This window comes from Ptychodera flava, chromosome 15, assembly GCF_041260155.1.
Source record: "Ptychodera flava strain L36383 chromosome 15, AS_Pfla_20210202, whole genome shotgun sequence".
Lineage (NCBI taxonomy): Eukaryota > Metazoa > Hemichordata > Enteropneusta > Ptychoderidae > Ptychodera > Ptychodera flava.
In genome coordinates this window covers 29,900,948-29,923,895 of record NC_091942.1, presented here as the reverse complement: position 1 = coordinate 29,923,895, position 22,948 = coordinate 29,900,948, and the positions used below count along the sequence as shown (strand labels likewise).

Below are 22,948 nucleotides of genomic sequence, written 5' to 3'. Positions count from 1 at the left end.
TTTCTTTTGACAACACAGATGCAACTTATTCCCTTAGTTTCCTTGAAAATATTGCATATGGCTGTCCAAAAACTATGTTGACAAAATCACAAAATTGCTATCTCATCCGTGAAAAATGGGTTGATCTTCTCATTATTCACAGTGAGAAATTAGAGAATTATGATTTTCAAAACTATGGTCCCAGAATTTTGAAATATGGACCAAGCTGTTCTGTGTACAGAAGAAATTTGCTTCAGTTCAGTGAGTGATCTCCGTGTGTACGGATCATGGAGAATTGTCGGTAGCCTCACTTACTGTGCACTGGTGTACATGCAATAATTCAGTAACTACTTAACAGTTATGTTCTCTGAACAGTTATCTAGTCAGACTGACCAGATACCTTTTCAGAGAACATAATAAGTTTGAAAGTACCATCTACTCATTAAAAGCACACCCTAGAAACATTGGCTTGTGAAAGAATTAACTTTCTCTATTTTTCAGTGAGAAAAATAGACGAGGTGTGTTGCAAGACGTATACTGACTGACAATATTTGGGTAATAGCAGGTGCAGCTTTTGAAAAATTATGGTGGCACTTGGGAAGTATTTTTTCAGATTTTTTTTGTATAAAAAACCAAAAGGAAAAGAAATCTGGGGCAGTACTCCAAAAATTTCATTTCAGTTCACTGATTTCAATGAAGATTACACTTTTTGAAAATGGAAAAATAGCAACAGACGTATTCACCAATTCACCGATGTCCAAATACATTATTATCATAACACTCACGTGTTCTCAGCCTGATACACGTCCGGGCTGAGCCAAAAAATACCCAGTAGGTCGTTTAGCTTTGGGAGGGAATATACAAGCAAAATTCTAACCTCCTAGAAAAACTTCAGTATACTGTGCTGTCCTGGGTTACCCTCACGCTCCTTGGCATGTTTACTTAGTCTCGCTTTCTAGACCTTGTTCGCTTCACTGACGCAATTTAAACAATCAAAGTAAAGTGCGCCCCTGGCGGTAGGGACAGACATGTTGTGGAGCGAAATGACCAAGGGTCTGGAGACTAACCACTGCATTCCATCAAGATGATGCCAACTTGGCAGGCAGAGCACCAAATTAAAATTTTATATACGACCCTTGACTTAGTTTAATGCTACTGTACCCTAAATCATGTAAATATATAGCATCAACCATGGAGCTAGAAACGGACTTGCTCCATGCATCAACCTTGTGTTGCTGCAGAAAATTTACTTGGTCTTTCATCAAAGCCACTAAAGGAGACTCAACCACAGCAATGGATTTGAGTTGTTATAACTCTTTCTATGTATTGTAGCATAACGGTGCAACCTGAAAGACAACAGACTTTGCGTATCCAAGTCGGCAAGTTAACGAACACATCTTTTCCATTTAAAAAATGCAACAACTGCGTCAACCTGCTTGTCCCTTAGAAACACTATCGACAGTTTTTCTCTGCCACAATCTAATATTGCTTTTTTCAGTTCTGCTGTCGGCTCCATTTTTTGCTACTTAGGACTAGCTGCTGTGCCTGATATGTTAGAAGTCTTGTGGTACGTCCGGACGTCCGTAAATTCAAGAAATCCCTGAAAGTCTTTACTTATGATCAATATGTCATTTGATTGCGTAAAGTCAATTGTGACGAGTTTACTGACTCTGTCAGTTACATCTTGCTCTTTGTAGAAGCTCCTCCTTCTATTGAATATGCATGAAGTTTCACCTGTCTCAAATGTTGATAGAGCTATTTGATTAGTGAGTATAACTATCTTGGAATGTGGAAATCAGTAGTCTAGACCTCATTGCTTTGCGACTTGCTTTCGTCGCCTCATGACTCAATGCTAAGTCACACTCCCCAATGCCTGCGGTGCACTTTTCTATGATTATTATGCAAGAGCCAAGCCAATGAGCTCTGAAGTCGAGACTATAATATTTACTCAGCCAAATAAGTCATCTAACATTACTGCCTGTGTCATGCAAACATGGCCTTCATTGATGAGTTGCACATCTGCTTATGATCTAAGATGACATGACAAACTCGCAAGATTTGCAAGATTAATGAGAAAATTTTACGTTTGCAGCCTGCATGATCGAATCAAATACTTGCATTCTGCTTGTCAACCTTTCAACTGTCAACTTTTTTTCTGAAAATTTCATTGTTTTATTTTTTTAAAAATAAATCTCATAATTCATTTGTGGCAAGGGGGCATCCGGAATGTACAAGAGGGCGCCATGCCCCTGTTACCTTATTCAGGGAGAACACTGTATATCAATGTTTCCCCCTCAGAATTTTGCTAGTTTTTTTTTTTTTTTTTGGAGATACCATGTGTAGTTAACTCAAAAAAACTCCTGTTTTCAGTTTCTTGAGAATATCTTTCACAAAAGCAGTAGGCCTGACCTGTTCGAAAGCTTCACTCCCTGCGTGTTTTTCTAGCTGAGATCTGTACTTTTGAGGATACAACTCTCATGAGTCATGGTGCCTTTTAGCCACAATGGCCATCCATCCACTTTAAAATGTGATGATGCAATCAGCTCAGATGTTAATTTTGATCCAACTACTCAACTCCAATGATGTGAGCTACAAGATCGACCCTGAGATCTTATGAGTTGTGGGTCCTCCAAAGTTCAAAAAACATCATTCAAATACAACAAGTCTCTATACGCTACAACAGCTAGGCAACTAATATAAATCCAACTGTATTTAAATAGAGTCTGCTAGCAATTTTGATTTTCAATTTGGTAAAATAGTATGGGTCCATCAAGTTTGTTATGTTCAGTATTAAAAGGACTGTAATTTGAAGGCAATTGAGTTTAAATGCCCAAGCTCGACCAGCTAACATAGCTTGATCATGTTACTAACGTACACACTGGACATGTCACAGCAAGCGTAGTGCACATTATTCTGCTGCTGCCGAGGATTTGTGCTTTCACAAAATATGCAGTATTCGATCGGCAGAAATTTATGTCTCAACGTGATCGAATTGCTATCCCAAACATACCTGATTTAAGTTCTTGAACATTCGACATCGTCGAAGAGTGGTATATATGTGGACAAACTGAGATCTCAGGTAAGGATGAGTGTTTTGAAAATTGCGCTACTTCCTGTAATGACGCTTGGGTCACCCTGGGTCATAGGTCAAGGGTCGTGATCAATGTCATTTCACACCTATTTCCAGAGGTGTTACTCACGCAAACGTATCCGTCAGATTCTAAAATTAACATGTGACGGTACTTAACGATTGATACCTAGAAGCACTGCTATAATTGTGGAGTATAATTTCACAGAGAACAGAGTAGGTAAGTTTGTTTTCTTCTGCACCAACGAACAGATTTGGAGAGGCCTGCTGAGTCACTGCACTCTTGTGAAGCAATCAAAGGGTCATAAAGCCGAACGTATTGTTTTCGAGAGTATATATTAGTATGTGACATTTATCAAATGTTCTTTTGGTTTCATCGATCTGTTTTTACGGTAGGCGGGGAGAAAATTCCGGTGGGTACCGGAAAATAAGTAGAGGGAGAGGAATACAAAGGGGCAGTTAGGAGCTTGAACTGTTATGGTGAGAGTGCCAACGAACAGACCATACATAGATGCTGGAGAGCAGAGGGCATCCTGTGTGGGAGGGAATATTTTTCGCATATTCTAGTGGGAGAACAGTTAGGAACGGCTTCACTTTCCCCTGCAAATTATAAGGTCAAGCCTCGAGGTCAAAAACATGTAAAATCAGTATCAGCTTATTAAGGAACCGTTGTGTGATATGATTTTGTAAAATTGACTGAATTTACCAGTTGGCTGCACCTGGAACTTAGAGACTGAAAGATTAAGTCGTGTATTGGTATCCACCAACTCCCTGCCCAGTGCACTTTAAGTGTTTGACTTAGTGGAGACCTATACTGAATCTTTCAGTCTATGGAATGTATAGATATCAAGATCCAATCACGGTCAGGAATGAACCATACCTGGTTCAGGATCTTGGCACAAATGTGGGTGGATGGTTTTGGGAGAGGAGTGCACAAAGTGAATTATGTAAAGAGTTTTAGTTCTGGGTACTGCTTTAGCAAAATCATAAAAGTTGAAACTAAAAAGAGTTGAATTCACTATAAGGTGTTGGACTTTGAGTACCTGTACATGTTTATGGGTGATCAAGAAACTTTAATCATATTCATATCTTGAATTCCATGGTACATCTGTATCACTTTCCCCATAGTAAAATAATAAAATTATATATTGGGTTCAAAGAGTTAGACAATTGAAAAAGCTCAGGCTTTGACAAAATTTCTCTTTTAGGATCGGCAGTAATTTGGAAACAGTGGACTTTAATGCTGGAAACAATGCATTTTCCTTTTAAGCCTTATTGTCATATGCATAGCAGGCCAATAACCAAACCGAGTAGATTGTATTTTAAGTGCAGTTCACTGTTTATCTCATGTTTTTTAAGATGATGAATTGCAACTCTGAAGGGTATGAGCTTCACTTTGCGTGTAGACAGCATGTATGAATAATACAACGATATCCAATTTTCTCTCAGCAAAAATTATTAATTCATATTACACTGCTTTGAGTTGTGTGCGTCTACATGAAAGGATGATCAGAGCATTTTGTATTATGCTTGAAACAGGATGTTGTACAGGTTAACATACACAGCAAAAAATATACACAATCATTACAACAATTATGCAAAAATTCATCTGACCAGGTATCCCAAGTGATTTTGAGCAGTTCGATCATCACAGTATATGCACAAGTGATAACAAGGACAAATATGAAGTCAACTGGTCAAAACAAAGTAGTATACATATCACTGGGCCGGGGATGGTGTATTACTATGAAATTTAACTTAATAGGGAATTCTGCTGAAAAATGTTTGGAGGGTTGTTTTTTCTCAGGCTGAAAGTCTGAATAAAATTACCATATTGCATGAGCCCCTAAATATAAATAATTACTGTTGAACAAAGTTCGCCGCACAGCTGACATATGTTCTTTGCATGCAGACAACTACGTGTAAGACTCACTGCAACAGACTGTTTTATGAAAGAACCAAAAGTTTGCATATGCTAATTTTACAACAGCTTTGCTCATCATTTTGTGTAGCAATTTTAGTCAATAAATCTGTAATTCCCTTCTGAAAGTGATAAATTTATAAATTCACGTTCTGGGTTACATAGACAGGTTCCAAATGTGGTGTATCAAGAATATAGCAGCCTTATTTTCACTTGTTAACAAATCAGATCAATTTATTTTTACAAACAATATACCACCATAATATAAGATCGATTTATTTTTACAAACAATATACCACCATAATATAATACAGGGCTCAAAATTAACTTTTTTCCCTGGTAGTCCACTTGGGCTACCATTTTCTGCCCGGTGAAAATGGCTGGTAGCCCATGCATATTTTAGTTCATGGGCATCTTTTTCATTAACCAGACAAGAAAAGGTTATTTTTCATGATTCTGCCAATGAAGTGAATTTTCTAGTCATTTGATGTGAAAACTAGCACACCTTTAAGGCGACACAGAAGGATTCAACGCGCGCGATTGCTAAGGCTGGCAGTGTTCCAAATGCACACTATTGCTCGTGAAAGTCATTCTATAATAGTTTTCTAGACACTATCGCCTCCTGCCTCCTGCTCTTGTGCAAATGTTTAAAAGCTTTCAAGAATTTTAAGAATAGGATTAAAAATTGTACGAAATAACAAAGTAGACATTTGCCGTTACAAAAGAGTGTTTTTTTCACGGTCGACAAAATCCATGCCTGGGACTGTAAAGGAGTATGTAATGTATCATTACGTAAAATTTCACGGGATTTTGAGCAAATTTTGAGTAGCTGAATCTTTTCAAAAACATACAGTGTTAATCTGCATGTCTATGACGTCACGCATTTCATGACCGACAACCATGCGTCTGCTCAAATTTGGTGTAATTGTTTTGCATCTTCGGGTCAATAAATGCACAAAAAGTCATATTTTCGTGGATTTTAACAAATTTTCCTTAGCAACCATTGCCTACATACTTGAATCCTTTGGTGTCGCCTTAATACCCAAGGAAATAGGTATAATCATGGATGTACACAAATAGTGTACAAAAAATGTGTACATCCATGGTTTGACTGCATTTAGCTTGTCCCAAAGTGACGGACTACACATGGCATGCCAAATACTGATTGAATTTCAGGTCCCAGCAATCTGAATAAAATCAGATCTAGAGTACGGCAACGTCTACTTACGCGTGTGCGGTATTCTCTTGCTGTCGCCTCTCAATACGTAGGCAACAGAAGTACCGCGTACGCATAAGTAGACGTCACCGTACTCTACATCTGATTTTAATCAGATTTAGGTTCCAAGCTTTGGTAGTCTGTGTGGGCTACCATTCCATTTCATGGATTTTGGTAGCCCCAGAGAAAAGTTCGTAGTCTGTGGATGCGGGATGCGGGACACAAATAGTATACAAAAAATGTTTACATCCATGGTTTGACTGCATTTAGCTAGTCCTAAAGTGATGGACCACATATTGCATGCCAAATACTGTAACACCTTAAATTTATCATATTTTGACCTTTTACCGACATCTATGATTTAATAACCTCACCACGTTGAAAGTACACGAGTGACCTCACGTGGAATGAACGTATGTCACGTGAAGTCAACGCGTGTTATAATTGTAGAATGAAATGTATAAAAGCCAATGATTTTAAGATTCGGGAGAGATTTTTCTGGTCAATCATTGTAACCTGAGTGCGGACTTGGTGCCGCTCTTCCTTTGAAATAAAGATCTGAAGTGGTGAGTACAACTGACTTCTTGGTGTGCGCTCCAGTTACTGAAAGTATTACGATTCCCCGTAGTACCTCTCAGCTGTTCGAGTGAATATTCCGACCACAACTATAAGTCAGGAAAAGTGAGTCGTAAAAATACTGACTGAATTTCAGGTCCCAGGCTTTGGTAGTCCGTGTGGGCTACCATTTCCTGGATTTTGGTAGCCCCAAAGAAGAGTTGGTAGTCTGTGGACGCAGGACTACCGCTAATTTCGAACCCTGTAATACCCACATGTAGTTGATTTGCCATAATGGCAAATATACGTGTATACTGCGTGACCTAAATAAGTGTTATTCTTCTTGGTCAATGTACCTGTCAGGTTATACTGCTCTTGCATCCCTGAATAACAATGGCTGATACCGCAGCAAATCATACAGTTGATCAATACATATCTGGAATGGTCTTGAGTGCAACCGGCGATGCCCTCGGTTACAGAAACGGCATTTGGGAATTTTGCCACAGTGGAGAGCAAATCCATGAAGACCTGAAGCAATTAGGTGGTCTGCAAAAAATCAAAGTCAAAGGTAAATACCCAAAACTGAATGTGATTGTCGTGTGAAGAAAATTATGAGTCATTATTTATGCTGCCACAGGAGGGAACAAAGCCAAGGAGAATCTCTGTCTCTTTCTCTCTCCATCTCTCTTTCTCTCCCCTATGAACTTTACCACATGGAGGAGATTGTTAGACCTTATTTATGTCATCCTCTCCTACCCCTCTATCTTTCATCCCCCACTCCCACCCAACATGAATGTTAACTTTCTTAAGATATTGTCATAAAGAAGTTTTTAAATTGTACTCATGATGAGATTAAGCTTTATTTCATTGTGCTGTATCTGATCATACTGGTACACTTATGAAATGTATTTCCCATTTTATTCCAATTACAGTACCTGATTGGATAATCAGCGATGACACAGTGTTACACATAGCCACTGCTGAAGGTATGAACTTCAATTTTTTCAGCAGCTACAACATCTGATTCAAAATTTATGTAGAACTTTAAAATTTTATCAGTATCTGGCTGTAGAGGTTCTCAGTGGGCGTATCACATTTCAATAAGACGGTTCCTGATATTCTTAGAGGGACGGTTTCTTCAACTTCTGACTTATTGCTTAAATGCTCAATACAGTGTGTATATGAATTTATGCCCCTTAAAATTGCATATTTTTGCCAGTTTGAAACAATATCGCTTGAAAAAGGGCAGGTTTTTTATCAGCCTTGTCCCAGGACAAATTAATTAGATACAGAACAAAGGACACACATCACACAAGAAGTAGATGTCAGCAAGCACTAATGTGAGAACCAGGGATTGAGCACTGCCACTCTAAATTATCCTATTTTGCATCAATAAATAAGATTCTTAGGATCACGTAAAATTGCTCAGAAACTTACAGCAGTTTTTGATAAATTTGAGGATTAAGTGGCACTGTGGTTTGCTCAACTTACGTTCTTAAGTCTTGTAATCTGAGCCAGAGAGTTTGAATGCATCGTAGAACTGGTCATCATACAGCATGGTGCATTGTATCAGCAGGACCTTTCCCACTCACAATGTACCAGACTACCAAAATTGGTATCATCAGAACGGTAACAAACCACAAGAGTGCGTTTCTTCAGTGCCAAAAATAGTAGTGAAACTTTGGATTCTTCAAAAATCCATTCCTGTTTTCTCAGCATACCATTTCCCTTTCTAATTACAAGGTTTAACCCTTTCACCACTATCGTTTTTCCCAAATCCATTGTTTTCTATGGTAAAGTTGGAGCTGTACACAGGGAACTGGGGGTGAAAGGGTTAATATCATTACAAAACAATAAATGCCAGTTTTATCGCTGGCTTGGTGTTTGTCACTGTCAGCAAGGCAGTAGGTGGTATTTGTATACAGTGGGACAGAGAGCCAAACTACATCAAAGGGAGAAATGTGAGCACTTTGCACCTTCGATGACAGAACTTTTCAAATCTGCCCTGGAAAACAATGCCAGGATATTTTTCAATAATGTTAAAGACTTTGTGTAGGAAGACATGCCTGTAAGTGAATTTAAACAGCCAAATCAGGTGACAGGTTTCGCCTTCAGAAACACCCACTTGACACGTGCAAACATTTGACCCCCAGCGGCAATAGTCATCTTAAGATTCGTTGTTTTAGGCTTTTCTGTGACATTTCCCTTCTAACTCATATTTTGTGATAATCATGAGTTATCATCACCTTAGTGTGCCTTTTTCTCGTCTGTTTTCATCGTAGCCTTGGCAACAGGTAAACCTGTTGGAGATGAACTTTTTTCTACGATAGCTGAGAATTATAAGAAGGCCTGTGTACTGGATATGAGAGACCGAGCACCAGGTAAGTGTATAGACTTGCTGCCACATCATGTAGATATGAATGAAAGGTGAAGGAGTCAGGTAACCAATCCTTCATGAACCAAAATACCAGTAGTTTACTCAGTAAGCACCTGATATACAATGTATACAACCTACAGAGCACCGGTTCTTTACATCTAAAAGTATGTTGTTTTTATTTGCTGTGTTATGAAAAATCTCAAGGTTGATATTATTGATAGGATTCTGCTCCAGTATATGCTTGATATTGAGAAGATGATGTTGCTTGGAAACAAGAAATGTACCAGTGTCTGTTTCATTATGACATCCAATTCCATTACTGAGAGACTTTGGTTTAAATTTGTCTTACATTTGCCATGTTTTGGAATTGAAAATATCATGAATGGATCTATCTGCAATGTCTGCAGTCTCAGTGTCTCAGATATTCAGTCTCAAGAACGGGACCATTTCACCAGACCTTTAAGCTAAATCAGTAACTCATAAGATGGTCCCCTCTGGTGCAAGTAAATTTAACGTATTACAAATACAAGAGTAGAAATTTCGAGAAATTGCATAGTTGACTCAAAGGGTTTGTTAGTAATGGAAGGCACTCTGTTAGTAAGGTAGACTGTCCACAGCTAGCTGCTTGTGCCATTCTGGCCTTTGATGGTCATCGCAGCTTGAAAGTTTTGCTGGGCACAAGCGAGTTCCTTGTATCTTTGGCACCTTCAGACTTCGGTTGTGGAGAAAAGCATAATCCAAAGCACTTGCCACAGTGGCTACGTCGGTATTTTTGGCAAAGAAGGCAAAAGGGACTGTCAAGAGTCTAGCTGTCAGGTCATGCACATTTACCGGAATTCTTGAACCTTTCATTTTCATACAAGCACTTATACCGGTATCTTAACATTTCAACATGTCAAGTATTTTCTGTTTCTTGATAGGTCTTACAACTACCTCAGCAGTGCATAAATTGAGACCTAATGTACCCAAAGGTTACACTATTCCATTCAACCCAAGGTAAGTACATGTAGTGAGCTGTACTAATGCTTGAAGCTCAAGTGGTAGAAATTTTTGATCTATTTTGGCGTCATATTGAGTTCTGTTTGTACAATATAATTTGCTAGTCCTATGCCGTCAAATTGATGTCAAAATGCTGTGTTCAATCGCTATGTGTGTAATATCTAATTATTGTTGACGTTAGAATTTTAGTCTTAAGGAGAATTTATTTGTCAACAATAACGCTGAACACTACACAACATACATTGTGCTGTATTTTGACATATCCCAGGGAGAATAATAAGAACCATTTTACCGAAAAAAATGATGAAAATATTGTCAAAATTTCCCATTATTTGTTCCTTTAAAAAGGCCCATTTATTTAATATATATTGAAGAATTCTTGAATTGAAAGAGGTGATATCCACTGTGAATGATTGTTCACATCCAAATTACATGCATTCTTTGGATAAAATAGCATTTGTGATAAACATTTGTGTCTCAGTGTAATGAGTTTAATGTGGATAACTTCAAAAAGCAGTGAGAGTCTTTGTGTGGTTTGAATATTGCCAATGAATGATTACAGAATCATATAAGTACGGAACACCTACATGGGTGCTGTACAATAATGCCGCTGGTGCCAGATTTATCCATGAAGACAGATGCCTCCTGCAAAGGGTTGGGGGGCATACACAAGGGAACAGAAATGGGGGTAAATGTGCGTGGAGCAAAGCAGAAATGTCACTCCACATAAATGCCCTAGAAGTCATTTACCAAGTCGGTCGAGAATCGTCACCTTCTACTGAGAATGGACAATACAACAGCAATATCGTATATAAACTAAATGGAGACACATGATCAAACCCATTAGTGACACTAGCAAAATATCTGTGGGAATGGTGCCTATATAACAAAAAGAATAACACTATTATATATCATGACAACACCCTTGCTGTTAATCAGGAAAGCAAAGATCTACAATCAGACATATACTGTAAGACACATCTTGACAAATCTGGGTTTATCACCAACGAGAAAAAGTCCCAATTTGTACCGCGTCAAGAGATAGCTTTTTGGTTTCTTAATAGACTCAACCACAATGATAATTTCTCTTCTGTCACACAAACAGAAGAGTCTAAAAGAAAATCGGGTTGCATTATCCTGTAAATGCATACTGTATAGGGGGAGGGGGTGAAGCAATTGCAACTAATACGTACATTTTGTCTTTGAGTCATTTCTTGGAAAGATAATAGGTCATCAATCATGATACACATCATGGTAAGAAGCTGTGTCTAGACTGTTTTCTTTAGGGTGTGTCGATGAAACCTCTGTTCATTTTAAATACATGTACCTTCAGTCTCAGTTGCAGTCACGTTTGTTGTGTTCCTGAGTGAAATAAATGACAAATCTAGCTTTGAGAATACTTTCTATCACAACACCTAATCTGGAGATGATGTTTTTTATTTTGATTTCAGGGGTGGAGGATGTGGGGCAGCAATGAGAGCCATGTGTATTGGGTTGCGCTTTCCAAGACAAGAACAGCTCTCTGAGTTGATAAGTGTCGGCATAGAGAGTGGACGAATGACGCACCATCACCCAACTGGATTTCTTGGCAGCTTAACCTCAGCTTTGTTCACATCATACGCCGTACAAGGAAAACCAGGTTAGGAAGGACGTGAATTATTCTGTAGATCCAGAATTATTTTTTTCATTTGTGCTGTGTATAAATCAGACCAGTGAAGATGAAGGTGTCGCATTGACTAATTTTGTTTTATCATTTTAGTTATCGAATGGGGTGCTGGGTTACTTGAAACACTTCCAAAAGCCATGGAATATATCAAATCAGTTGGAAGACATGTGGAAGACAATATCCAACAGTGGTAATGTTGATGTGGTTTTCACTGTATAGATACTGTGACTCCTAAAAAATTGGGATTTTATTTCACATATTTATGATTGATGTTCACCTTGCCAAAATGTTTTATCAACTAGCACAAGTTCAGTTTCAATGAACCTGTATTCGACAATAGTGCACGTTGACTTTCATATTTATGCATTAATTATGCAAAATTTGAACTTCATTTTGTGAGTTATAGCCATGCATTAATGCATTCAACACAAGCTGTATTTGATGCTTTATTGAAAGTAATAGTTAACCAAAAAGTAATAATAATTTACAAAAAGTATATAAAATTACCTCTACTTTCATCCAATTCAATGCATCTTGTTAAATTGTCATAGGAATCTGTGCTTCCTAGCAGTAAACACAAGTGCATATAGTAAGAGCTTTCTAAATTTGTGCAGAGCAGAGACTTGGAAAAATACAGTTCATGTGAAAAACAGTACCAGAGAAAGATTGGAATCAAAAGCAAAGATTCTTCGAGTTTACTGAATAATCTTTTTCACAAGAAAAGGTATCTGTAGACTTATTATGACAAGGGCTGATGAAGTGAATGATTGAAATTCTCTTCTCGTCTAATATGTATCAGTTGTTAGACTATTAAGTCTGTGTTGCTTCAGACTTACAGTTTACAGAGCCATATTCTACATTGTACTCTGCAGGTCATACTTTGTAGACCGTTGGACAGACTATCTGAAGCAGAGGAAGATTGAGGATGGCCAATCACAGCCAGACTTTCCAGAAAACTTTGGCGTCAAAGAGAGGGACGCCTTCTACAAATCACTCAGCTTTGCTGGATGGGGAGGGGCCAGCGGTCATGATGCACCCATGATTGCGTGAGTGCAAGTGTTTTGTTGAAATTTTTTCACTGCATGAAAGGAAGGTGTATCAGCATTATAATTTTGCCAGTAGAAATTTTATACGGTACATGTACTTGTAGATACTGGATTTATGAAAAGAACAATATCAGAAGAATATGTTGGCATATTTCTCAGAAAGTGACAACAATCTTCTGTAGTATACAGATGAACCAACATCGTGTCCAATATCTTGTGTCTGTCTCAGAACATTTTTACCATCTTCACGATTTCTAAAGTTTGATGATGTCGTAATTTTTCATTAGATATGATGCCCTGCTTGGTGCCGGTGATGACTGGACTGAGTTCTGCAGCCGTGCAATGTTTCACAGCGGAGACAGTGACTCAACTGCTGTGATTGGTGCATGTTGGTGGGGTGTTCTTTACGGCTTCCAGGGAGTTCCAGAAAACAACTACAAGGTAGGCATTGGGCCTTGCTTGGTAATCTAACATATTTGATAAGCCTTAACCTTTTTCACCACCAGAGTGTGATTTAGTGCCAATGTCTTCAATAGCAGCGGTGGCTCCATATACATGTAGTATGGGATGAAAGCAGCAGCGCATGTGCATTTGCCCGACAGGGAGTATGCACCAATCTACAGCACCAGAAAGATCACAGGGTCAATCTTTCCATGGCGGAAGAAAAATTGCTGCAAACTCAGGCAGGGCCACATATGATTTCATTTTTTTCAGTTAAATACAACATTGCCAAGAATTCTCAGTTGTATCATTGGGTTTCGAGTACATAAAGCACAGTTCAATAAACTGAATGCCGCTTTTTTATAAACTAATATTATGGAACCTTGTGTCCTCTCATGTAAACCTGTGGCGATGCTCAGAAGTGTATATCTAAAATTTACATATATGTATTAAGGTATCAGTGACTGCAACCTCTTATCAGTCAACTATTCATCTTGAGAATGATTGCTTAAATCATATCAAAAGCCAAAAGGCGGAACTTATCAACATAATCGTGCTTTTTATAATAATTTTTTTTTCAACTTTCAATATACTATGTACATTCCTACTCCTGGCCGATGAAAGTGGACATTTTTGTGATGATAATAATCATAGAAATTGCAACAATGAACCCACCTTCTCTTTCTATATCAATGAAAGAGTAATTCAACAAAGAGTTTCAGCAGTTAGAAAGATATAGATTTGTATCAGAGTTGATAATGTAAATTAAAGTCCCAATAGCTGCAAATTTTATGCAGTATTTTCATCATTTTATTTTCAAACCGAAGTTGGTTAGTTCTAATGTGCTAAATGGAGGACATATATAAAATTATCACTGCTCGCTAAGTTTGACTATGCCTACGCATTTGAACAGGTTAAGTAATAAATGGGTGCCGCACTCGTAAAATGGTGCCCTCAAGGAAAAGTACAAAACTGCAGTATTTCCTGCATTGTGATCATAAAAGAAACAAGCATGATGGCATTTACTTGAATGCACAACACAGGATGGCCAACATTTTGTTGTTGTAATCTTTATTTTCTCTGTCACATGAGTTTAATTTTTTGAAAATGGCGGGAAACCTAAACTAATGTTACAATGTATGAATTTACGTGCCACTTTCAACACTTATGACAGTGATATACACTTTTTCAGTCTTTAATGGGTCTTATTCAAAGAACACTCTTGGAAAATGGGGAATATTTTGAGATCGGTTCATTACACATTTGCAGCTTTTGGGGCTTTAGTGGGTTTCATTGCACAATTAATACCACATCATCTTACCATGTTTTTCTTTTCTCTTCGATTTACAGCACGTAGAATATCATGATCGGATTGTAAAGCTGGCTGAGAAGTTGTTTGAGCTGAGTGGTTGACGCCAACAAGTAATTTAGTAGCTACATATACCATTGTAGACATAGATTACCCAAAAAAGTGATTGTAATATCAGTTAATGAAAACCAACATAATGGTGGGATATAATTTGATCAGGATGGAAATATTGATTGTCTAAGAAAGTGTCCATATTGTAATTACTTTGTGATGTGCAACTACTGTAATATTTCTTACCTTTCCAAGAAATGTACATGTAGTTGGTCATACTAGAAACTAGCAGTGTGTGCATCATCTTCGGTGAACTCCAAACTACACAGGAATCCAAACCAGGTAACTTATAGAGTGAAGGATTATTAGTTTTTTGAATCAGCAGAAATAGAAATGAAAATAATGGCAAAGTCGTACACTGGAAATCACTTTGCACAGCTGTGAATAAGATGAGCAAAACCACTGACATTATATCAAAAAATAGCATAGTTTAGTAGTACCGTATACTGGTAGTTCAGTAATCTTTAGTAGGAAGCTTGCCATATCACAAGCTGGCATTTCATTCAGAGGAAAAAATGAGGCTGTCGTCATTCAATTACTATCCAGATTAAAATATTGGTATGCAGGTTGAGAGGAGAAAGAATCATTGGAATTCAGACGTGCCATAATTTGTTCTTCTCATCTCTAATTCAAGTAGCAGTACAGAGATGTGTAATGACTTGTTGTAATGTATAAACAGGCCTTTGTGCTTTTTAGGTTTGTCCTTGGATCATTTTTAATTGACAATGATGGGACCACAATGTCTAATGTAAATATGTGAGGTAAATTTCCATATTGGACTGTGTGATACCACACTGTGGGGGTACCATGATGATGCTAAGAATGACAACACTACATGAAGTTGTGTCGCAAGCTTTCTCAAAGCAAAAAGATAATGCATTTTTTGTGGCTGTGCCAAACATATTCCTCCTCTGAGCAGCTGACTTTTTTCACTTTCTGAAGTAATTGGTTAAAGTTACAAATCCACGCAGTAAGTTACACACATCTTCCAGGCCATTTATTGGGCATTTTCTTATTCAATCATGCTTTTCTCTTCATGCAATGTTAGTGTGTAATTTGACATAAAAATTTATTCAAATTACACTGCTAGCAGCTGAACTACATGTAGAAAAATCAATCACAGCAAGATAGAACGTGAAATCGCAAAACTTTGCTGTTTTGCTAGTTTCTGTATGCAGATTCAGTAACAAACACGAATAGAATCACACATGGAAGCGTTTTTGGTATCAGGATAAGCAGTTTCCAAAGCCATTTTATGTGCAAATCTCAACACAAGATCTTTCGAAAATTTATGGTCAAAGTACTGAAAATAATCAAGATGTACGTGAAGGCCACTGAAATAGCTCTGAATAGTGCAATCACCTCATCATTTCACACACTACTCTTGATTTGCAATTCTTTTTAACACTGACTTACTGCATAGAGTTGTAACTATCTGGCTAATAACATGCCGTCCCAGACATCTCAATCAGAAAAATTTAAAGCAATATTGTCTGTGATGGAAATTTTATAATAAAAAGTTGGAGAATAAGTGGTTTTGAGGCTGGATGTTTTAACAGTGTAGATACAATGTAGATACCACTTTGTTGAAGTAAAGAGCAAGCCATTTTCATTATTTGGAAAAAAAAACCACTTAAACTGAGAGATATTGATTCATAATTTTATTCACTCAAGGCACACATGGAAGTACAGCTTTCTGTACAAAAATATCAAAAACTTGAGACACTGAATCAATCTTACCAAACACAAATCAAGGCCATGCAGGAACTGCTGGTAAAGTTTATTGCATAGATTTATAGAGACAGCCTGCCAAATGGGTGACTTACACATCATTATACATATCTATGTACTTTTAGTCTTCAAAAGTAAGGCACTGCATCGTCATGTTTTTATAGAAGGGGATGGAAGGATTTGCAGCATCTCTGTAAATGTAACTTGTTTTTACATTACATCTCTTTTGTCTTTTATATTCGACTTGTGACAATGCAGCAGATAAAATTTTTGTGTCATTTACAACAAATTCAACAAATGCGTACAACTTAATATGCATGCACAAGTCATTCCATGAGCTATTGTTATTCGTCAAGGTGAGCACGGTGAAAATATTTCTAATGTAGAAAAAGTTACCAAAGCATTCATTTTGATATGTGGGATACTGCATGTCTTGATCTACCAGTCAATTTCTGTAATGAATGTTTTAATAAAGTTAAACAATTTTGTTATGATATGTAATAATGCTGATATAAGATCAATTTCATGATTTTTTTTTTCTAGTCGTGTTAAGCAAATATGGACGGCAATATGGGGTCAAACTTCATGAAACCCCACGTATCTCTGACTCAGTATCTGCAAACACCTGATATCTATACTTGTTTTGAATAATGTTCCACATGTTTAGTCAACCAATGTTCTCATTTAAAATGATGTGAAACCATGCTGTGCTGATGATAGGGTGAAATGGGATAAATCTCACATCTATGCAAATGTTGTTGAACATGTTTCAGTAAATCAAAACGATTCGACAAATGAAATTCAGCTAGTTTACCCTGTTACCCGCGTTTCCTTTGTATGGCAAGTACAACCTAGCCAATTCAGAGAAGGAAAAAAAAAATTGTTACGGTTATTAGAATAAGTCTGTTACGTTTTGCTAGAGGGCACCATAGATTCTACCCACACACACACTAAATTTGACAGATATATAATATATGTTATCATTATTTACAAATGGTCAACAGCCCTTTGAGTAAGCTGCATTTCAAAGCCATTCATCAAGGCAATAATGTGATACCTGAGGAGTTCACATACACCAAAAATCACAATGCCAAATTGTCACAAATTTATCATGAAAAGTCATGTGGATTTGATACATGATTTGCAAAACACTAAATTAGGGTTTACCACTCAGTTTCGAGTCACAATGTACTGGTATGAATTATCAGTGCAGTGTATCAATCATGTCCCATTGCTGTGGCAAATTTTCTTTCATACGTCATCATAATCAGTAGATTATTCAACATATCTACTTTTCCTAATCACTAAATACTTGTATTTTCAATTTCACTCCAGAGAAAGATCTTCATGTAGATTGTATATTGGTGTGTTCCCAACAAGCATGATTGCATACACTTTTAGGAGTCTCTATCGCCTGTACGATGCCACCATCCAACAGCCTCCTTACCTATTTCACATTAGTTAATTCCAGAGTAGCTGGTCCTTTGGGACAACTGCTGAAGCATCTGACCTAAAGGACCAGCCATGCCTATCTCAACTCCCCCACCCATGCAACTGCAGAATAATCAAGTTTTTTCATTACATCAAAGACAATATCAAAGATGTGTTAACCACACCAGATTGTACGTGTCTTAGAGAGATCTGTGTGTGCAAAGCTTTGGTGATATTCACTGCTACAGTTACATGTATGGGTCAGGTTGCCCAAGTTTTCCAAAATTCATGTAACCCGGTAATCATACTTTTTTCAATGGTCTGAGTATCATGATACTGGTTAAAAAATCAATTTTGTTAGCATTCTGAAAGAGTCTAATTTGAGTTGTTATTCTTTCTCTTAATGCATGTATTTGTACAGTTCATTGTTTTCTCTGATGTCTCTTTGCCTGGAAACATGTATATTTTGAAATACTTTGCCTGAGTAAGAAACATTCAAAGTCTCAAAACAGTGAGTGATAAATAAATTAAAATCCTATGATTGTTGACACATTCAGGTCCTGCAGTTTTGAGACTTCAAATGCATCTTTTAATACAGTATCACACATAACTTGCGGCTACATGCCCTTGTTATAGAAGTTCCAGAACTCGTCATCCTTGGCAGGCGGGGTTGGCTCGGGTGGTGGAGCAGGTGGCGGCACCGGTTCAGAGGCTGGAGCGGGCGACGACTTCTCCTTTGGCGGTGGTTTTGGTTTTTTAGGCTTGGGTTTGGGTTTTTGTGGTTCGGGAGGGGCCTTCTCGCGTTTCTGGTTTCTGTCCCAGTTGGCTTCGAGTTTCACTTGTGAATTGAAATAATCACCCCAGGCTTGTTTCCTCTGTAGTTCCAGTACATTGCTCTCGGCCCATTTACCTGAGGAGGGCAAATACAGAAACAGTTCATGATGACATTGAGATATGCAATTTGTGTGTTTGTTGATACAAAGACTCTACAGAGGAAAAGATGCTTGCAGACTCTTTGCAGTATAGTTCCATTATGAAAATCTGGCTGCAGGGTGAGTGAGTGAGAAAGAAGAGAGGATCAAAACAAACAAATACATATAATGATTTTTCTTCTTTTAAAAAGTATGTGGAACTACTGTTGTTTTAGACTTACTCTTGACTTACTATACATTTGCAAGAAAATTATCACTTGAATGTTCTATAAGCAAGTACAAATAATTGGCATAGTTTGGTTGCCTAATTCCATTATTTCTTCAGTAAACTCTTGTCCGTATACATTTATGGAGTAGTTTGCTGTAGATTTCATTGGATGATTGAAAAGTTTCTGGTTCAGCCTCTGTTTATTCAAGGATACTGCGACCAAATCACAAAAGCTCTAAATGTGATGGATAGACAAGAAAAGAAAATGACGTATGTGAAGATAAAAGTTGAGAATGCAACCTTGTAATCTAAGCAACTAGAAAGAAAAAAACAACAACGTATTGTGTCTCATAAAGAACTGTGTCTTTTGAGTTGTTTCTACTTCACTGAAAGGATGGACCAAGCTTAAACGTTATGTATTGTCATCAGCGTTACAATCAATACAGAGAATTCTTCGTCAGATCTAAAACCTATTGTCAGATGTTTGTAAGAAAGCCATGTAAACCGTAGAACAAGAAAGAAATTGATTAACTTTGAATGACAAGAACTAGATTGTTACTATCTGAAAGACATGTTGCAGTTTACTTTAGTTTATTAACCTGAGTGATTTCAAATTCGTTTTTGCATCTTTGTTGAAAAAACGTACATATTTCCATTGAAGACTAACAAATCAGTCGGAAGAGTTAGCAGCTAGCAAACATTGCTCTAATAGAAGCCAAATAGTTGAGAAGTTGTAAACTTGTGCAAAACAGAGAGAAAGAGAAAAGTGCACGTAATTTCATCTGGTTGGAGAAATATGACACGTACATTGATCGATATCATTCTTTGCTAGGTTTAGCCATGACTTCATCCCAAGCTTTCTTCATTCGGTCTCTAATCACATTATCTTCATTCCACCTGCCTAATTATGCAAAAGAAGAGAATAATATGCAAACCTGAGTTTTTTTTCTTTCAATTTTTTTTTGTTTTTGTTGTGTGAAATTAAACACTTTCAGCACAGAACTGTAGAAAAGGAATTTGATGCTGTTCCATTGTCAGACATTGTGTACATCTGATCAGTAAACCCAGATTCAAATGTGTCCCCCTCTTTTGTCCTCAGGAACGCAGTAAAAAACTGGCATTGTTCAGCAACTTTCAAGCATTCCTCATATGACAGCTAGGTTATGGACACAAAAGCATGCAACAAGTCTGGAAATAATCCACAGATGGCTTAGTAATGTTAGCATTAACACCGCACAACCTTTGACGTTGTTGGTATTCAATCATAATGCATACCTGGGTTGTACTTTGGTGATGGGGGACAACAAAGGCACAAAAGGCAGTACGGGTTGATTGTAAGTTTTTAGTTCTGTCGTTTATTTTAAGTAGAAATGAATAACCTTTAATCAACTGGACTGCTCCCTCATAACAAATAACTGACTTCACTCATGACAGACCTGAACCGTACAAAGAGCAGTGACCTGGCTTTTTGTACAAGCGTCACTGTGTTTTGGTGGCAGTGGTTTTTGTAGTGTTTTCTCCCATTTTTCGCTTGTCTCTCTGTTTCATTTTTTAAAGAATTTTCTGCACTGCTGCACAGTTCTGATTGCTATTTCTAGTTGCTTAGATTACATTTATTTCTCTTTTGTGATTGGAGATACAGGAAGGTTGTACACAGTCATGTGAGTGTATGACAGGCTCTGTGGACTGTTGTGGAGTCAAGGAATCATAAAGACCAAACAGTTGAAATCAATCGGGTATAAAAAGTGCTTGTTATTCTTGTCTTATTATTATTATAAGGATGTGGTCCCATTTGCTGTTCATGCAGAAAACAAATTAATTTAAATTTATTAGTTGAATGAGGGTTATACAAGGGTTGTTTATGTGTCAGTAGTGTTAAGGGAATTGGAAAACAGACATGGAGTAAACATAGGGAGGATTGGTGATAAAATGTGGCTAAATCACAGTGTTTCAAATCATCCTTTTAGTCTCCAGTGTTATGTAAAGAAAATAAAAAAAAACTTACTATCTTCATTTCTCAGTATGGCAAACTTGGGAGGATATTGGCGTTCAGCTGCTTTGAATACATCTTCAGTGTAGGAGTCTGTGTTCAGACTGCGTATCTCGTTCAGTGGAACACCTGAGAAGTGGTCGTATCGTAAGTGGTTGCTCAGTGCTTGGTAACCTTGGCTGGTTTGCACCAGCTTTCTGTCTGACTCGACCTCGTTCTGTGTTCTGGGTTTCCTCACTGGTGTCCGCATGCCTTCCACTCCCTCTGATATTTGCTTCTCATCCCCAACTAAGTCGGCCATTATTTGTGTGCCGTATCTGTGACGGATGTTGGCTGGGACGTGACCATTTGTTTGTGAATGTGCTCTCCTTGGTGCCTGTTTATTAGACTGTGTAATTGGAGAGTAGTATTCTCCTTGTCCTGGATTGGCTGATACCCCGATTCCGGTTCTGCTGTTTCCACTATATGCTAATCTTCCGCTCTTTCCGAGTGCATGCCCGGTATGTTTATAGCCAGAATTATCCCGAAGTCTTGGATTCCGGTAGGAGTCATAATTGTAATCACCCCTGCCCCCTAACCCAACATTGTTAAACAGTTCTGGGTGAGCTATATCAGTAGCAGATAATTTGACGTCAGTTTTATATGGGTTTGCATCTGTGATGTGCGCTGGTTTGAACGGCTCCCTCACCTGGTGAGATCCCAGCGTATGAGGATCGGGGTTGAAGAACAACGCATTCTGTTCCACTTCCCTAAGTTTTTCCTTTGCATGACTAGTTGATTGCCACTGTTTCTTATAATCAACTTGACTTTCAAAAAGTCTTTCTGAATCACCAGGCTGTTGGTATTTCATCAATTTCTCTAGTCCTACTGGTCCCCTTTTCTTGGGCGTTTGCTTGATGGGTGTTGTTCTTCCTGGAGTATCTCCGTCTCTTTTGATTTCTACATTGGTTCCAAACAACGTCCTAGGAGCTACAGCCTTCGAACGCTTTGCTTTCAAGTCCATGTAAGTTTTAGCAGCCATGTTCAAAGAAGTTGGACGCGTTTAACTTTGAAGTTTCTAACTTATATCAACAGGTGGTCACTGGCGCTCAATGATAAACTGTCCATTCTACCTGTCTTCCTTGGTTAAACTGGTGTAGCCATAGCAGACCCGTATTCGATATTCTGACAACAGTGAATAATAAAAACGATCACACTCGAACTTAGCAAAAAATTTCCTCAAGGGGTTAAGCAACCAAGTGCAAATATGGAGGTGGCACATAGACGTGACATATGTACTACATAGGCATGACTACATTGACAGAAAGTATGAGAATAAATGAAAAAAGTGATGACGCTTGTTCTCTCTCTCTCTTTCTCTCAGCTAATAATCATATACTTATGTGCAAACGAGTAACGTTTTTCATTAAAATCTCCAATGTAATACGATTTATCGGTAGACGTAAACTCTGATACTTTTGTGGTCGCAAGGGAACTGCATCGCCCAATCTAAGCGGGCATGCATTAGTTTACACACCCCAGTTTCAGAGAGCATGAATTATTGAAAAGAACTGAGTTTCATCGAAATATTACCCGTGGACAGGTAAAACACGAGACAACTGGAATTACAATTGGATTAAATCTTCCACTTATCAAAATGGTGTGTACCTAAGATTCTTTCTATCTACTCACCAAGATATGTCTATTACCTTTCGGCGATAACGGGTTAGCTATGCTGCACAGTGTCGCAGTCTGAGCAGGGCTGAGTGTCAAGCTGGCTGCTAAGCTCAAGTCAGCGTACGCGGTTGCTAAGGCCGTCCTCGTATGGAAACAAGGGCCGGGAAAATACACACATCTAAACATCACTCTGATATTTTTTTATATCAGATAACAGTTTGTAGTATCAATGTTAAGTATATTTTACATAATGACTGTCTATTGTATCATGAGGTATGTATTCTAGAATGTT

At 37.9% G+C, this 22,948-nt stretch overlaps 3 protein-coding genes across 7 annotated transcripts in view; 1 reads left to right on the top strand and 2 right to left on the bottom strand.

Annotated features, from left to right (window-relative positions):
* LOC139151842 (centrosomal protein 20-like) overlaps nucleotides 1–3,128 on the bottom strand; it is a 9,351-nt gene extending 6,223 nt beyond the window's left edge. The window contains exon 1 of the mRNA XM_070724856.1: nucleotides 2,990–3,128. Within this exon, the coding sequence (XP_070580957.1) occupies nucleotides 2,990–3,017 (28 nt within the window). The 5' untranslated portion in view covers nucleotides 3,018–3,128. The remainder of the gene's footprint in view (nucleotides 1–2,989) is intronic.
* LOC139151841 (ADP-ribosylhydrolase ARH1-like) lies at nucleotides 3,119–18,008 on the top strand. 2 transcript variants are annotated; one of them, XM_070724854.1, is made up of 10 exons: nucleotides 3,119–3,287; nucleotides 7,123–7,327; nucleotides 7,692–7,745; nucleotides 9,042–9,140; nucleotides 10,057–10,132; nucleotides 11,587–11,774; nucleotides 11,895–11,991; nucleotides 12,674–12,847; nucleotides 13,135–13,288; nucleotides 14,639–18,008. In XM_070724854.1, exons 2-10 carry the CDS (start codon nucleotides 7,153–7,155, stop codon nucleotides 14,699–14,701), a joined length of 1,080 nt encoding a protein of 359 aa, XP_070580955.1. In that variant the 5' UTR covers nucleotides 3,119–3,287; nucleotides 7,123–7,152; the 3' UTR covers nucleotides 14,702–18,008. The 2 variants fall into 2 exon arrangements, with proteins under 2 accessions (XP_070580955.1, XP_070580956.1); XM_070724855.1 differs by having other exon boundaries at nucleotides 3,122–3,283; nucleotides 14,639–16,954.
* On the bottom strand, nucleotides 16,355–22,795 carry LOC139151840 (ciliary microtubule inner protein 4-like). 4 transcript variants are annotated; one of them, XM_070724851.1, is made up of 4 exons: nucleotides 22,672–22,795; nucleotides 21,016–22,164; nucleotides 19,818–19,911; nucleotides 16,355–18,780 (listed from the first exon to the last, which is right to left on the bottom strand). In XM_070724851.1, exons 2-3 carry the CDS (start codon nucleotides 22,019–22,021, stop codon nucleotides 19,829–19,831), a joined length of 1,089 nt encoding a protein of 362 aa, XP_070580952.1. In that variant the 5' UTR covers nucleotides 22,022–22,164; nucleotides 22,672–22,795; the 3' UTR covers nucleotides 16,355–18,780; nucleotides 19,818–19,828. The 4 variants fall into 4 exon arrangements, with proteins under 4 accessions (XP_070580952.1, XP_070580954.1, XP_070580950.1 ...); XM_070724853.1 differs by having other exon boundaries at nucleotides 22,689–22,794; XM_070724849.1 differs by lacking the exon at nucleotides 19,818–19,911.
* Nucleotides 22,796–22,948: the final 153 nt, after the last annotated feature.

Coding starts and splice junctions, on each gene's coding strand:
- LOC139151840 (XM_070724849.1), bottom strand. CDS start 22,021: ATGGCTGCTAAAACTTACATGGACTTGAAAGCAAAGCGTTCGAAGGCT. Junction 18,781..21,015: donor CATACTGAGAAATGAAGATA/GTAAGTTTTTTT, acceptor TGCCCTCCTCAG/GTAAATGGGCCGAGAGCAAT.
- LOC139151841 (XM_070724854.1), top strand. CDS start 7,153: ATGGCTGATACCGCAGCAAATCATACAGTTGATCAATACATATCTGGA. Junction 9,141..10,056: donor TATGAGAGACCGAGCACCAG/GTAAGTGTATAG, acceptor GTTTCTTGATAG/GTCTTACAACTACCTCAGCA. Junction 13,289..14,638: donor TTCCAGAAAACAACTACAAG/GTAGGCATTGGG, acceptor TTCGATTTACAG/CACGTAGAATATCATGATCG.